The sequence below is a fragment of the Protopterus annectens genome, chromosome 14.part0 (genome assembly GCF_019279795.1).
Source record: "Protopterus annectens isolate FY-2018-M chromosome 14.part0, PAN1.0, whole genome shotgun sequence".
NCBI classification, from domain to species: Eukaryota; Metazoa; Chordata; order Ceratodontiformes; family Protopteridae; genus Protopterus; species Protopterus annectens.
In genome coordinates this window covers 124,561,127-124,577,571 of record NC_056748.1, presented here as the reverse complement: position 1 = coordinate 124,577,571, position 16,445 = coordinate 124,561,127, and the positions used below count along the sequence as shown (strand labels likewise).

At 40.9% G+C, this 16,445-nt stretch overlaps 1 protein-coding gene across 1 annotated transcript in view; it reads left to right on the top strand.

Annotated features, from left to right (window-relative positions):
• The window catches only part of LOC122788886 (pulmonary surfactant-associated protein D-like), a 533,542-nt gene that overhangs the window by 495,835 nt on the left and 21,262 nt on the right, over nucleotides 1-16,445 (top strand). The window contains exon 6 of the mRNA XM_044055829.1: nucleotides 14,561-14,644. Coding sequence (XP_043911764.1) covers nucleotides 14,561-14,644 — 84 coding nt within the window. The remainder of the gene's footprint in view (nucleotides 1-14,560; nucleotides 14,645-16,445) is intronic.

The window sequence follows — 16,445 nt, the reverse complement described above, 5'->3', positions numbered from 1 at the left end:
TTCCTCATTAGGAGACCTCTGCCATACCCACTTGACACTTACTAAGCTTAATGGTCAACCCTGCCCTTTTCAGTTTACTAAGAACCTCCCTGACATGCTGAGGATTCATTATGTTAACATAATAGAGTTTGTGCCCTGCCTCCTGCCTAACAGGTTTATCATGTAATTGACATTATTGAACTTCCTTACGAATTTAGAGGGTACCTCCCAAACTGTCTGCAGCTTATGGTGTCTGACAGGAATAAACAACATCATCCTCCTACAGCATACTCTCAGGCTTGAGCATTCCTGTCATATCAAACCTTGTTCAGCTGTTGGGCTACATCCAGGTTCTCCTGGGCCAAACCCATGAGTTCCCTAAGCCTTGTCCTGAGTTTAGCACATATGCTACATCAGATGCCTTGTGGGATTCACACTCACCCTCCCATTCATTACAAATCAAATGTAAAGGCCCCCTCACCCTTTGCCCCTTTAGTAATTAAAGAGTGAAAAGGTCCTCAATCACAGGCAAAGTTATCAATAGAACTTTGACCTTGTCCCCTGCCTTGCCTCCCTTTTGGCACTGCTCACAGGTCCTGCAGTATCCAGCTACATCATTTGCAATTGCAGGCCAATAAAAATTCTTCATAATACAACTCTTGGTATGCTTTATACCCATATATCCTGCAAAAGGAATGTGATAGGCTATGACTAGAGGTGCCAGATGGTAGGCTCTGGGCACTACCAACTGCCATATTACCTCACCATTTAGGCCTCTCTCAAGTGTCCACTCTCTATACAGTAATTCTTTGTTATCTGCAAAAGGAATGTCATGGGCTATGGCTAGAGGTGCCAGATGGTAGGTACTGGACTCTACCAACTGCCATACTACCTCACCCTCTAGCTCTCCCTCAAGGGTCTACTCCCTATGCAGTAACCATTTGTTATCTGCAAAAGGAGTGTCACGGTATATGAGGTGCCAGATGGTAGAGTCTTGCAGTAACAACTGTTATATTACCTCACCCTCTAGCCCTCATTCAGGGGTCCACTCTCTATACAGTAACCCAGTAATCCTTTGTTGTCTTCAAAAGGAATGTCATGGACTATGGCTAGAGGTGCCAGACAGTAGGCTCTGGGTTCTACCAACTGCCAAATTACCTTGCCCTCTAGCCCTCCCTCAGGCATCCACTCTTTCTACAGAAACTCTTTGTTCCAGTATACAGACTCTTTTTTTCCTTGAGCATCAAGTGCCTCCTCAGCTACCTCTCTCAAGCCTGGTAAAGTAGGATCTGAAAGCTGAGCCTGTCTCAACTCTCTCTTTGTAACTTCCCAGCTCCACTTCCACAGGAAGCCTAGTATCTTCTGACAGTGGTGCCTCACTGTCAGCCTGGGTACTACCACTCACCTCTGTCCTTGCACTCACAGTGTCCACAGGAACAGCAGAACCCTACAAGCAGCTGTGACTCATTTTGAGGCTCACTGCTACAAGATAGCTTCCTCCATGAAATAGCCACATCTCCAGCCACATCTTCATGTATAGGATCTGTCTGGGTCTCTGCCAGGCTACCAGACCTACATGCCTGTCTCCAACCCTGACTACATGCACACAAGCTACTACATTATCAAAACCATTCCCTATTAAGACATCTGCAGGGATATCCCCAAACACACATACCTGTTTGCTCACTTTACCACCCTCCCAGTCAAGATGAACCTGATCAAAGGTATTTGGAATTATTTCTCACCCAAAGGTCTGAAGGTCTGACTAGTATTGACTGCCCAAGCAAGTACTGCTTCACTTTAACCATGCAGACCTTACAATGGTTATATCAGAAGCTATACCTCTCTTAGCATGACCTGTCTTCCATACGCTAAGAGAGGATACACATTTTGATGATAGTTTGGCACCTCTGTTGCTTGCAGACAATGTACCACAGGGCATTCTGTCATTCCCACTTGCTGGCTCCCTCACCTTTTGTTTCTCACCTTGCTTCAATGGACATTTGTAGGCTACATGGTCCCTATGATTACATTTAAAACATCTAATCCGTAATCCTGACTGTGTGCTTGAACTAGTGACTTCCTCTGTTACTGGTAAACTCTGTTGGAGTTGTTTAGACCACCCCCCATGGGTTACTTTATGTCCATGTGCAGCACTGGTTATCCCTTTCTTATGCAGTGGTCCCTTGCTTTCTAAGTAGAGATCTCCCTTTCTCCCCAACTCATTTGCAGTTACACTCTCAGTCCACCAACCAGATTCTCATGTCTTCATGCAAAGTGTTAAGTGCTTGTTCCCTCACCAAAAGGTCTCCAAGTCCATCAAAAGTGGTGACCTGACACCCACTCACCCACCTGTGAAAATAAGTACTTAAATCAGCAATGTAATCACATACACTTTCATCTGCTTTGCATCTATGTTCACATTTTTTTCTATAAATTTCAGGGATTAATTTGAAACAATCAAGTAAACATTATGTTTACACTATCTTAATTTAAACAGTCAGTGTCAGATAGTTTAGCAATTGCATTAATAGTGCTATCATGGAGTAAGGTGTTCGGAAACCATATCCAGAGCCCTTGGTCAATATTATACTCTTTGCAAGCCTTCTCACATATATAAATAAAACTAACAAATTTATCCCCTCCATGTACTGAGGAAAAGGTTTACTAACCGTTATGGCTTCTGGGGTTCAGTCATTCCCTTCCCCATTACCACCATGACTCTGTAGATGGGTTAGAAGCCCCTTTTTGTACTGTCTCGGCTTCTCATTTTCTTCAGCTTCCATCTCCAAACACCACAGTCTCTGCTTGGTCTTGATACGTTTGTCTTCGGTCTCCAAACATTTGTCCTCCAGTTCATATGGACGTTGTTTCTCCTTTTCTTCAGCCTCCAAACATTTGGCTTCCAGTTCATCTGTTCAACTAAGTCCTCTTAGAAAAACATGAACTGTCCTGTCCGAGAAAGCTGCATATGCCAAACACCAATCTGGATAGCCTTCAAGCTGCTGGTCTGCTCTGCAGCTGTGACTAAGGCTAAGATCATTGCTTCCCTAGTCAGGTTGGCATGTACCAGTGCTTTGGCTTCACACACCTTGGCTAGCTGGTTCCTTGTCAGCTTGCTTGAATCCTCTGCTGACATCTTTGCTTGCTGTCCCTGACAAAACTAATTAAAAATGAAAAAATAACTTGTTGTGACAATGAAACTCTATATGTTTACCTTGGGCTATTCAGAGTGCACAGCTTAGTGACAACTATCCACAGGCTACTAAAGCTCAATTTAAATCCCACTACTGGCACCAATATGTGATGAGCCCTCTTTACCCCTTGGCAGTAACTAAGAAGCCTCAATCCTCACCACTGTCCCCAGTAAGGGAGTGTCACTAAACACAGGGATAGAAATACACAATTTCCCCTAAGAGTATACCAGGAAATGCTCCAAACCTGGGGCTGGACTATATGATTCCCTCCAGGTCCCCAAATGTGTCTCCACACTAACCACTGCAGAGCAATGTGTCCTAGTTCTACATATCTGACACATTTACTCTCAAATGTCTGATATTCACACATACACACACCTTTGGGAAAGACTGGCACAAATTTACCTGATGTATTCCTTTGCCCAAATTAGAAGGTAACAGCTGCCACCAGTCAGGTACCACAATACCCTTCAAAAGGAGTACTCAATTATGTTTGGCAAAATAGATATTGATACAAATAGTACCACATAACTCATGCAATAATGCTTTTTGGGTTGGCCCTGGGGTTATCACAATAAGCATAAACACTCTCAAGTTATTAAAGGTATTAACAAAATAACCAGCCACAATGAGAGGCAGTAAAATATTTAATAATAAGTAAAACGATTTAAAACCTATAAATACTGAATAACTGATTCCAATAAACAACATAGTTTCACATACAGGAAATATGAAAGCAACACTGTAGGATAGAGTTTGCACGGTTTACTATCAAAACTCCAAAATCCATTCCATTGAAATGCACATATAACGAATCATAACACTGAAACTCACGTATACCGAAGCGGCTAATCCATGCTATTCCATATCCTTATTTGGATAAAAGGAAGCGTCTTTGTTCACCAGTGGGAGTGGGGAGCACTGAGCAGCCTATTTGTCCCTAGAGGAGCAGCCTATTTCTCCCTAGAGGAGTGGTTCCAGCCAGAAACTTGTAGTCTATTGGCCATTTTGGGTCAATTCCTATCTCTTTTCAGCCCCCTGTAATAAAGCCCGCTTTAGCGCGCTTTTTCGCTTGTATTCAACTCAGCACTGCTCCTCGTGGTGTCCTGCAGAGTTCTACAAGCAGCAGAGAGCAAAAGAGTGACTTTTTCCTGATTTAAGTATTTTTTTCTGGCTTTTTGATTATTTACTGCTTAGCGACTGCATTTTCGCCTGTTTATACAGCTCTGCATTCTATTTAAACTGTTTTTGTGTTGATTAACTGTTTTGCACTTTTAAAAAGTTATTTGTTGCTTAATTTTACCTGTACGCTAACACACTCAAGTGCGCTAGCCGTTTAAAAGCATTTATAGCATTTACTGTGTTTTTCCTCTGTTTTCTGCAAAAAAGAAAAACAAAAAAATCTTGTTTTCCCGCCTTACTGAACTAGAATAGTCCAGTCTTCAGAGTTTGCTGATCTCTGGGCTTTGTCTTGGTTCCTGTGCTATTCCATATCCTTATTTGGATAAAAGAAAGCGTCTTTGTTCACCAGTGGGAGTGGGGAGCACTGAGCAGCCTATTTGTCCCTAGAGGAGTGGTTCCAGCCAGAAACTTGTAGTCTATTGGCCATTTTGGGTCAATTCCTAGCTCTTTTCAGCCCCCTGTAATAAAGCCCGCTTTAGCGCGCTTTTTCACTTGTATTCAACTCAGCACAGCTCCTCATGGTGTCCTGCAGAGTTCTACAAGCAGCAGAGAGCAAAAGAGTGACTTTTTCCTGATTTAAGTATTTTTTCTGGCTTTTTGATTATTTACTGCTTAGCGACTGCATTTTCGCCTGTTTATACAGCTCTGCATTCTATTTAAACTGTTTTTGTGTTGATTAACCGTTTTGCACTTTTAAAAAAGTTATTTGTTGCTTAATTTTACCTGTAGGCTAACACACTCAAGTGCGCTAGCCGTTTAAAAGCATTTATAGCATTTACTGTCTGTTTTTCCTCTGTCTTCTGCAAAAAAAGAAAAAAACAACAACAAAAAAAATCTTGTTTTCCCGCCTTACTGAACTAGAATAGTCCAGTCTTCAGAGTTTGCTGATCTCTGGGCTTTGGCTTGGTTCCTGTGCTATTCCGTATCCTTATTTGGATAAAGGGAAGCTTCTTTGTTCACCAGTGGGAGTAGGGAGCACTGAGCAGCCTATTTGTCCCTAGAGCAGTGGTTCCAGCCAGAAACTTGTAGTCTATTGGCCATTTTGGGTCAATTCCTAGCTCTTTTCAACCCCCTGCTATAAAGCCCGCTTTAGCGCTATTTCGTGATTTAGCATGGAGTTGCCCATAGAGCACCATCGGGCAGAGCCGGTTAAACAAGGTTAAACTATTTCTGGCTCCGTAAAGTCTGCTCTTCAATTTTTCCCTTAGAACTTCTCTACTTGCAATCTAAACAGTCTATTCTCTATCTCAAAAGCTCAGCACTTGCTCCTAAAGCATTTTTATATAGGTAAAGTACTTATATACTAAACAAAGTACTACATTAGCCTAGAATCCCCTTGAGTACCCATTTCCCTATAGGTCCCTTCTGACTCAGTTACACAGCAAACTTTTTCACTTTTTCTAGCATGTCGAAGGGTCAGTTGCTAGTGTCCTCTCCTGTTCAGCTGGTGAATCTGGGCATCTTGAGGCAATGTTACAATTGCCTCATGTACACAGACAACCCACTCCTTCTCCCACAAAACACAAATACATGTGAGAGATGCAACTATATAGCCAAACTGGAGGCTGAGCTCTCTCAACTCAGGACTGGCAAGACCAGACAGGAGGAGAAGGAAACCACACACACCACAAACCCAGTTTCACATAGAATTATCACAACTGCAAAACAAAGACATACTCGGAGGCACTGATCAAAAATCTACCAAAACTACAGAGGCCTCCAAAGCAGACACCCAAGCAACTGACACCTCAAGACATAAGACATGCAACACATAGTTCTCAAAGTCAGTGTGCTAAACAGTCACAGCCCTTAAGGCCAAACACAATGCCAGATACACTTGTTATAGGTGACTCCATAGTCAGACACACTGACGTCCCACTCACCAGACTGAACAAGGAAAAGATCACAGTAAGCTGCCTGTCAGGCGCTAGAATCCGCAACATAACACAAGCACTCAGGTCACTCCACAGCAAGTACAAGTATGACTCAGTCATTGTCCATGCCGGTGTGAACGACCTGAGACGTACCTCCCTGGACTATATGAAAAGAGACATAGAGGAGCTCTCAGATTATGTAGCCCAGGCCGGTATGACCCTGACCCTGAGCAGTATCCTACCCTCACCAAGAATGATGCCACAATACAGAGACAAAATGATCAGCTTTAATAATTGGCTTAATTACTGGTGTCATTCTAAGGGGATCCAATGTCTGTCTGCCTGGGATGACATGCTTGACAAGCCATGCTGCTTCGCAAGGGATGGCTTGCACCTGTCACCCCTGGGCTTCCGGATATTGGCAAACGCTCTTGCCACCCCATAGTGCCTTTTTAGGCAAGGCTCAAATGATAAACCTACCGCCCTAGAAAACAAAAATGGAGAAAAACTAAGGGTAATACTGCTCAATGCCAGAAGTCTAAACCTCAAGATGCACACCCTCGAAGCCCTCCTCAGTATGGAGAACATTGATGTCTGTGCTGTGACTGAAACCTGGTTCAAGGCTCCTGAGAGCACCCCAGCACTATCAGGTTATACCTCATATCATGCGTTCTGGCCCCAAAATCCAGACCGAACCACAAAAGGAGGGAGTATCCATATTCATAAAGGATACCCACACCTCCAGGTTAGTGGCAACGCATGAAGCATCGGAGACCATCCAGGTGCAATTAACCATAGGTAAAACTGCCCTACAGTTTGTAGCATGCTACAGACCACCCTCTCAAACTCAGGAAACCCACACAGCCTTCCTGAAGACACTGGAGAGTATGAATGTCTCTCCAAACACCATCATATTGGGTGACTTCAACTACCCAAACATAGACTGGGAACATTACTCAAGCCCCAACACCCTAGCCCAAAGGTTCCTGGAGTTCATAAACTCAAATGCTATGGAACAACTAGTCACCATTCCCACAAGAGGAGAAAATATACTAGACCTGATCATCACAAACATGGGGACAAAATGCTCCACACCGGCAGTATATCCCTCATTGGTGAGATCAGACCATAAATTAATCTCACTGGAGATCCACATCCCGGCCCCAACCCCAGCAAAAAAGACCACAGTGAAGAACTTCTCAAAAGCAAACTTCACACTTCTTAAGACTGGAGTGGTATGCTTCAAGGCCCCCGAGCCAGTGGAAACCACAACCCACGCTGCTGAAACCCTTACAAATGCCTTCTACGAGCACCTCCAGGAATGTATGGATCAAGCAATCCCTAATAAAATCAAGACCCTTTCCACCAAAGGCAGGTGCCCGGTCTGGTGGACCCCAGCCATAAACAAACTCTACAACAAGAGGAGAAAGCTACTACATGACAGAGCAAAATCCCTAAAAGGGAAGGCATCTCTGATCAATACTAGCAAAAAACTACGATCACTCATAAAATCATCCAAGGCCAACTTTGAGAGAAAAATCGCTAATGACACAAAAGACAATCATAAGGCCTTTTTTAGCTATGTTAGAAACCTGGGTGGAAACTCCCAGATATGCTCAGAATTAGTCCAAAATGATACAAAAATCACTGAACCCACAGACATTGCCAACATACTGGCAGACAGGTTCAGTGCAAATTTCTCCCCTTCCTCCCCCCCAAAAGGAAAAATATCTATCCCACCAGAGTCTAGCCTCCCAAATATCTCAGATACCCAGGTGAGAGCTGCTCTCTCTAAAGCAAAAAACACAGCATCAATGGAACCGGATGGTGTCCCCGGCTGTGTGCTACACGAACTCAATGAGGAACTAAACCCACACATAAGGCTGCTGTTTAATCTTAGCCTTACTACAGGATACGTACCCAAAGAATGGCATACGGCAACTGTGGTCCCACTCCACAAAGGCGGTGCTTCTACGGACCCTGGAAATTACCGCCCCATAAGCTTGACGAGCCTTGTCTGCAAAGCTATGGAGAGGATCTTAATGGAACTCATAAATAAAGACATTGGGGACCTACAGACACTGGATCCTACCCAATTTGGCTTTGTCAAGGGCAGATCCTGCCTCTTAAACTTGGTCAACTTTTTTGAAACAGTCACTAAGGCCATTGATGAGGGTAAGACAGTTCACACAGCCTACCTTGACCTAGCAAAAGCGTTCGACACAATACCCCACTCGGGCATCATAAAAAGCTCACCAGCTTAGATGTAAACCCATATGTCACAAGATGGGTTGCAAACTGGCTCAAGGACAGAACACACAGGGTTAGAGTTGCTGGTGCCATGTCAGACTCTAAGCCGGTCACGAGCGGTGTCCCACAGGGCTCAGTCCTGGGCCCCCTCTTGTTCGGCATTTATTTTTCTGAAGTGCAGGCAAACATAGGGGGATTGTGGCTGACAAAATTTGCAGATGACTGCAAACTGGGCACCATAATTGACACTCCATCAGACACAGACATCCTCCAGAGAGGTCTCATAGAAATGGATAAAAGGTGCCAGAGCCATGGCCTTAAGCTAAATGCCAAAAAATGTATAGTCATACCCTTTGGGAAAAACAAGGTAACTCCTAATTACCACATAGGTGGTAATCCATTAAACACGGAAGAAGCTATCAGGGACCTGGGGACCCAAGTTGACAGTAACCTCTCTTTTGACACTCACATTGCCAAAGTGGTTAGGAAGACCTTCTACATTGCCCACCTGATCATGAAGGGATTCACATCCAGATCAGGAGAGGTCATTGTACCCCTGTACTCTTCACTTATCAGACCAATGATTGAGTACAACGCCCCATTCGGAATGTACCTTACCCGACACCTGCAGCAGTTGGAAAGACCCCAAAAGTTCCTCACCAAAAGGATAAAGGGGCTCAAACATATGTCATACGCTGCCCGACTGAAGAAACTCCAGCTCTATTCAGTCGCATACCGTCTGCTAAGAGGTGATCTGTGCCTGATATACAAGGCCATGTCCAACCTGGAATTAATGGACATGCTCCACCTCAAAAAATCCAATTCCACCAGAGCCACGAGAGCAAGAGACTTAAACCTCAACACGGATATAAATAGGACGTGCTGGAGGGACAGATTCATCACCCAGAGACTCCCTACACTATGGAACAGAATCCCAGTCCATGTGAGGCAGAGCCCCTCACTGACTCTGTTCAAGAGAAATCTTGACGAGTGGATGGGAGATCGTAGGTTTACCCCGGGAATCATCTCTGTGTCACTGCTGGACAGAGGCACAGCAAACTAATGGGTATAGTATTCTCATCCTAAGGGGTGGTGAAAGCCACACACACTCTGGCTAGGCTTATAAATGCCCTAGGGCAGATAGCCTAGTATGAACCTATGAACCTAAAACTCCAAAATCCATTCCATTGAAATGCACATATAACGAATCATAACACTGAAACTCACGTATACCGAAGCGGCTAATGTCGAATCCACATATCAATATGCAAATTTGACATTAGTCGACATGAATAGCATGCAGTCCTACACTGCACCATACATCACTTTAAGATTTTGCAAGGGAGCAAGCCCCCCTTCACCCCCTGTGGGGGGCTGCACACCTAACACCCCCTGAATAATATATATTCTAACTCTGAGATTGCACTACAGTGGGGAAAAGGGTACAAATCCCGATCCTCACTATACCGCAATCTCTAAGTCAATGACTGAAGTCATGTTTGTGAATGCACCGGGAATTCACTTAAACAAACTTCGCACAAGAAGTGGATTCGCAACACGTGCCAACAAAATAACTTTCGACAACCCATGGTCACCGAAATTGCCCTCAGCAATTTGATAGTAAACCGTTTTGCACTGATTTTGGAAAAACCTCTAACTATCTGTAGTTCCCTGACTATATGGAGATTAACTGTACTTATCTAATCTAAATAACTTTGCAAGGCAAGATTATACTCTTACTTCTGCAAGGCAGGATGAGGAATTATGCCCACAGTCCAGGCTGTTTTCTGTCCTGAGTGACAGGAACAACTACTCTGGAAAACAACTGAATAACTCTGGAAAAAAACTGAACTGCTACCACTGAATATTATGGGCACAGAACCAACTTTTATAGCAGATTTTTAAAAGTAAGAGGAAGCTGCTATGAGAATTCTACTGTCTCATACCAGACTTTGAAAAGTAAACAGCTGTTATGAAGATTCTATTCCCTCAGCTCTGGCACACAGTGATGTCACATCTAGGTCAGCTGACTCTGGCATAACATACATTCAGAATTCTTTTAAAAAAATGACATTTGGTCAGCCAGAATACTGTTTGACTTAAATATCTTGCATACATCAGAGTGATAATCAAAAGATATAAACTTATTTACAAACTGTAGCTAGTCATGATGGCATATGTAATACAGGGTAATTTTCAGTTATTACAAAATTTCAACCAGTCATGCTAGCACAGATAACAATGTCTAATATCCTCATCATATATAACAGTAAAAGCAACATGAGATCTGCAAAATGAAACTGTGACATATTTAAAAATTCTGAGAGCAATATTATAAAAATGGCAGTTATTAGAGCAGTGTTTTTTTCAAAAAAATATGACATTGCCAACAGTTTCATACTGGCTGGTAAATGTGAGATGTGCCTTCTGATCAATCAGGAGTACTGTTCTTATAACAGAGAGGCAGTTAAAACATTTATGGAATACAGATTTCTGGTTGAAAAAAATCATAAAGTTTTTTAATAGTATTGTAATACTTATTTTGATTGCTATATTGATCTGTTTATGCAAACATACCACAATGAAAATTTCTACTACTGATTTTGGAAGCAGACTTTTGAGTGCAAAAAATAAATTTTTTTGCAATAAAAAAGAAATCATCTCTAAAATGACTTGGCCTTCTATACTATGTCAGAATGAATAAAATAAACAGACCCAGAGACCTACAGACTAACAAGTTTGACTAATCTTATATGCAAGGCCATGGAAAGAATTATCTTGGACATGATAAAGACGTAGGAAATCTTCAAAAACTGCATCCATCCAGGTTCAGTTTGGTCAAGGACAGGTCATGCCTACTAGACTTGGTAGACTTCTTTGAGAAGGTCACTTGAGCCATGCACGAGGGCAAAATGGTATATGCTGCCTACCTTGGCCTGGCAAAGACACTCGGAAAAGTATCTCACTCAGGTATTATAGACAAATTCACAAATTAAGGCATAGATCACCTATATCACCCAATGGAAAGCCAAATGTCTCACAGATAGGTGACATGAAGTTAAGGTGGGGGGATCCACTTCCACCAATAGACCTATTATTAGTTGTATCCCACAGGGCTCAATACTGGAACATCTTCTGTTTATAATATACTTCTCTGAAGTCAAGGCAAATGTAGAGGGCCTTTGGCTGACAAAATATGCTGATGACTGCAAGTTCGATGCAATCAGTGAATTCTCCTAAGATAGAGATATCCTCCAGGAGGGCCTGACACCGAGAAATAACTGGCACGAGAACTGTGACATAAAACTCAGCATTTTAAATGCATAATTATACCCTTTGGGCAGATGACCACCCTGAAAATTATAACATTGCTAACCCTCACCTAAGAGTTGACCCAGTGGTAAGGGACTTGGGAACTCAGGTTGACAGTAATCTGAACTTTGATCACCATGTGTTCACAGTAGTGAGAAAATCATTCTATGTAGCATATCTTATAAGTAAGGTTGGGAAGGCCTTCAGAAATCCTGGAAACCATGAACAACAAACTAAAATAGTTCAAAACCTTGTAGCCATTCTGAAGAAGTTTGTATGTTAAACAAATGAAAATGCTTAATTCTTCCTTGGTTATTTTGCCTTTTGGATGAATAAACTTGCTTGGTTCAACTTTCAAGTGGAGTCTGGAATCATTTTTGCTGTGGCTACAAGGTTTTGAATTTCATCATAAATCCTACTGCAATGCATACTCTGAAAAGCTTCATGTTGTATAAGGATTGGGAGGATGGCCTAATGGATAAGGTGTTTGCCTTACAAACACAAGGTGGGTTTGAGTCTCACAAAGGCTAATTGGCTAGGCTTACAATGGCTTGCAAGGGCACTTAGCCTAGTACTAACCTATGAACCTATGGATGGTTATACATGTTAGGCTTCTTTAATGCAGATAGAATACAAAGAGAGATAAACACAGCTTTACAAATAAAATACAAAATGTCATTTTCCAAGTAAACAGTCTCAGTGATGTTTAGGTTATCAGTAACTGTAGCTTTTCTAATTCTAATAGAAGTAAAACCAAAGGATTTCATGAACAGACTTGACTCCGTATCTATTAGTACAGGTTAAGATAAGTTGAAAATCCTATATTTTTTGTCAGAAATACCATTAATTAATTCTGTTCATACTAAAGCTGCTGACATCATTCTGTTCTTGTTGGTTTGCCTCAGTCCCCCATTGACTGAACCTCCTGGAGTGATACTTCTTCTGATACTGAAACTGCTCCTCCTCTTCACCCCTCTATACCTGCAGCTATACTCTAGCCTGACTAGTTTTCTGCTTTTGGGAAGGATCCTGATTATTGGAAGGTGGACATAAATGAGGACTTTACTGGAGCTTCACTGTTAGTTAAGGTGATACTATAAGTGAGATTTTTAAAAAAAATAAAACTGACAAAGCTCATTGATTGCAAAATTCAGATTGGAAGGTCGGGTATTCCACGTTTAGTTCTAGTTCACTGTGATCTTTTTTAATCAAATAATTTAAAGGTTCAATACACAATGTTATATAAGGCATTTGTATACAGCTCATGATTCTTGCCAGTACTTCCATTGATAAAGTTCCACCGTTTCAATATTTCTGGGTTATCCTGAGAAACTTTTGACTTGTTTCACTTTTAATAATTCTGGGGTAGGCTAAACATCTGTGAGTGACTTGATTTGCATTTCCCCAGCACAAATCTAACTTTGATTCTCTCATTAAAAATAGAATGTCCCCAACTGCATCCTCTGAAATAAATCCTTTACAGCTGATAAAACATTTTACTTGATTCAAAAGTCCATAATTCAGACAATGAAAAGGAGCATCATTATCAAGTGATGCTTAGGTTTTTAAACAGTTTAACCTAATTAAAACCAAAGCCATATTCCACCACTGAATTTACTTACTTAACAGCTAGTGGAAATTGGTCATAATCCAGGAAAGCAAAGGAGTGGAACCATTAATTTATTCCATGCTTTCCAGGGCTGGAGCCAACATAATAAAAGTGAAAAATAAAGAAATGAAAACACTCATGCACATTTTAATCATTTTATTGTATTAAATTGTGTTTTTCTATGTGGTACAGAGACCAGTATGTACTTCAGTATCAATATGTGCTTTCAGTTCATATTCTCTGTGTGTGTTTGACTGTTAATTTATAGTCTTTGTATCACTATATGTTTGTCTGTTTGCTTGTTTGTATTTTCTGTATTCTTCTGTGTTTTTCTGCTCATACACTCTCTATGTGCTTGCCTGCTTGTTTACATGCTCTGTAAGGATCTCTGTGTATTTACCTGTTAGTTTCTATTCTCTGTGTGGATGTCTGTGTGTTACCTGTTAGTTTATATTCTCTGTGAGGGTCCCTGTGTATTTACCTGTCCATTTATATTCTCTTGTAAGGATCCTTGTGTGTCTGGCTGTTAGTATATATTCTTTGTGAGTATCTCTGTGCGATTGCCTATTTTTTAATATTTTCTGTGAGTATCACTATGCATTTTATTATGCCAGCTTTCTGAAAGTGTTTAAAATATCTTGTTTAGTTAGGGTGACACCTTGAGTCCTGAGGTCACTGATAGTCAGTATTAGGAACTCTGACTGCAAGATAAAATGGAGTTCAGCATGTTAAGAGCTGTGCACAGTCATAGGAGTTTCATATGAGTGATCTGATGACCTGAACCCTGGCAGGTTTGTCTAACCCTTAAACATTTGCCATGCCTAAATGCATGCAGTAGAAGTTCACACTCTAATGATGATATATATATTTTTTTAATTTAGACATCTAGCTGGTCAGGCTTGAAATAATGAAGTTCAGTTCATATAAAATATTGGGAAGTCAGTCACCTCTAACATTCTTTTACTGTTTTTTTAAACTACATTAGATAGTTCAGCCCAGCTGTAGAATTCAGGTTGCTAAATTTAAAATGAGACTATTTTCCAGTGTGTCCACTAAGATGAAACAGTTTGTTATAGCTTTAGGACAGCAAGTGTTAAAATGTATTTTGCAGTAACATCATCTATATAATTCTCAAATGCAAAAACTTTTGGTTCTAGGTACGCCTTGTGACACCACTCGCATAATTGCCTTAGAAAAGCAACTTGCAGCCTTACAACAAACATTGACTTCAAATCAAAAAGGTAAAATTGTTGTAGTCTGAATTATTAATTAGTATAACATAGTGGTCGGTATACTAAGTGCTTTATAATGTTTGCAGACTATAGACTGTTCCTAATGTATTGCTTTTAAAAACGTGCATATAGTTTTGTGATGCCTCACACATTTAAGCAACTGCTGATTGTTACATTGCTACGCATGTACTTTTCTAACTGGTTAAGTGAGAAAATGTAATTTTCTACAACCGCTTCACTTTTTTTTCCATTTTCCCTAAGGATGCATGTGACTTCTCAGATGTTAATTAAATAAAATAGATTTTACTTATTTAGAGCAGGTGTGTGGACTGTTTGGACACATTTTCTGCAAATTAGGGTAAGAACAATAAGTCCTGCAGCAATGAATCCTAAAACATCACAGAAATAAAGCCAAGGTCACTAATCATGAATGAAAAAAAAAACGCCAAATGGCAAACACACTAAAACAAAGCAAATTAAATAAAACAATCTATATAAAGTGTTTCTGACAGGTGGCACGAGCCACCCTGTCACATCTCTTTCACAGAAGCTTTACTTCTATACATACCCTGACTTAAATATACCAAGTTTACAGCTATACAGCTGTGGAGAAGGATTAAACAATCTAGATGTTATTTCTTTCTCTGTTGTTTGCAGACTGGGGTAGAACAGTGAGACAGCGGCGTCATATTCCGGCTTTGCCCATGGGTTACAAGCAAAGTACACTACACAAGTCAATAAAGCAATGTCTTTTGGATTTTCCCAGTTAGTGGTCACCACAGTGGATCACTGATCCACAGATTAATTGGCAGTAGGGTTTTTATGGTGTCATGTTGTCAGCCTGGTGCCCAACTTTCCCAGAAGGCATTCACACACACACACACACACCTACTGGCATGTCTTTAAAACTCACTCAGCTGCAGGGAGGACATGCAGACTCCACACAGAAGTTGCTCCAGCTGAGAATCAAACCAGAGAACCTCTTTCTGTGAAGCAACAACACTAACCGCTGCACCACAGAGGCCACAATATGCAAGTTAATATATATTAGAAACACAAAGCATTAAATTAGGGATATAAACGTAAGTCAGCACACAAGAGAAAATTATGTAACACAAAAGCAAATCTAAAGTAACAGTGCAATGTACCAGTATTTATAATATCAATAAATTTTATGTACAGTGTGCATCAAGTGGGATGCAAAGAGCTGCCAGCATAAATGCAAAGCTAGTTGCTCAGCAAGTGTGCAACCCCTGTAGATAAAGCTTGCAAATAAAGGAAGTAAATTAACTATGAATTTGAAGTAATAACTGTTATCAATGGGTGTGAAGTGTCCTCTAGGAAAGTTATTAGTATCTGTCACATTAAAACATAAAATCACTTAGTTTTTATACTGCTTTTATCCATTTCAGGATTGCAGAGAAATCAGCATATATCCACACTGGTCAAACATAACAAAATTCCTCTTTGACAACACAGCAATAATAGTAGTGTTTTTTGTATAAATGTCAGTTTATGCTACCTGTAGCAGCAGCAGTGGTTTAAAAGTTTATGGCCTGGAATAAACGTAAGGTTTCCTTTTCAGCCATGACTAGTTGCAATACAATATTAACAAAATTTATATCACACAATTAGTTATACAATGCTACATACAAAAGTTAAACACATTTCACCATCCAGCTAAATTAATAAGCAAAACATAATAGGTCTAGGGTATACAGGCATGAAATTTATTTTAAAAAAATCACAATAGACTCTATCAGTAATCCTTTAGTGGATGCTAAGAACCACAGTGCAACCACTTAATAAG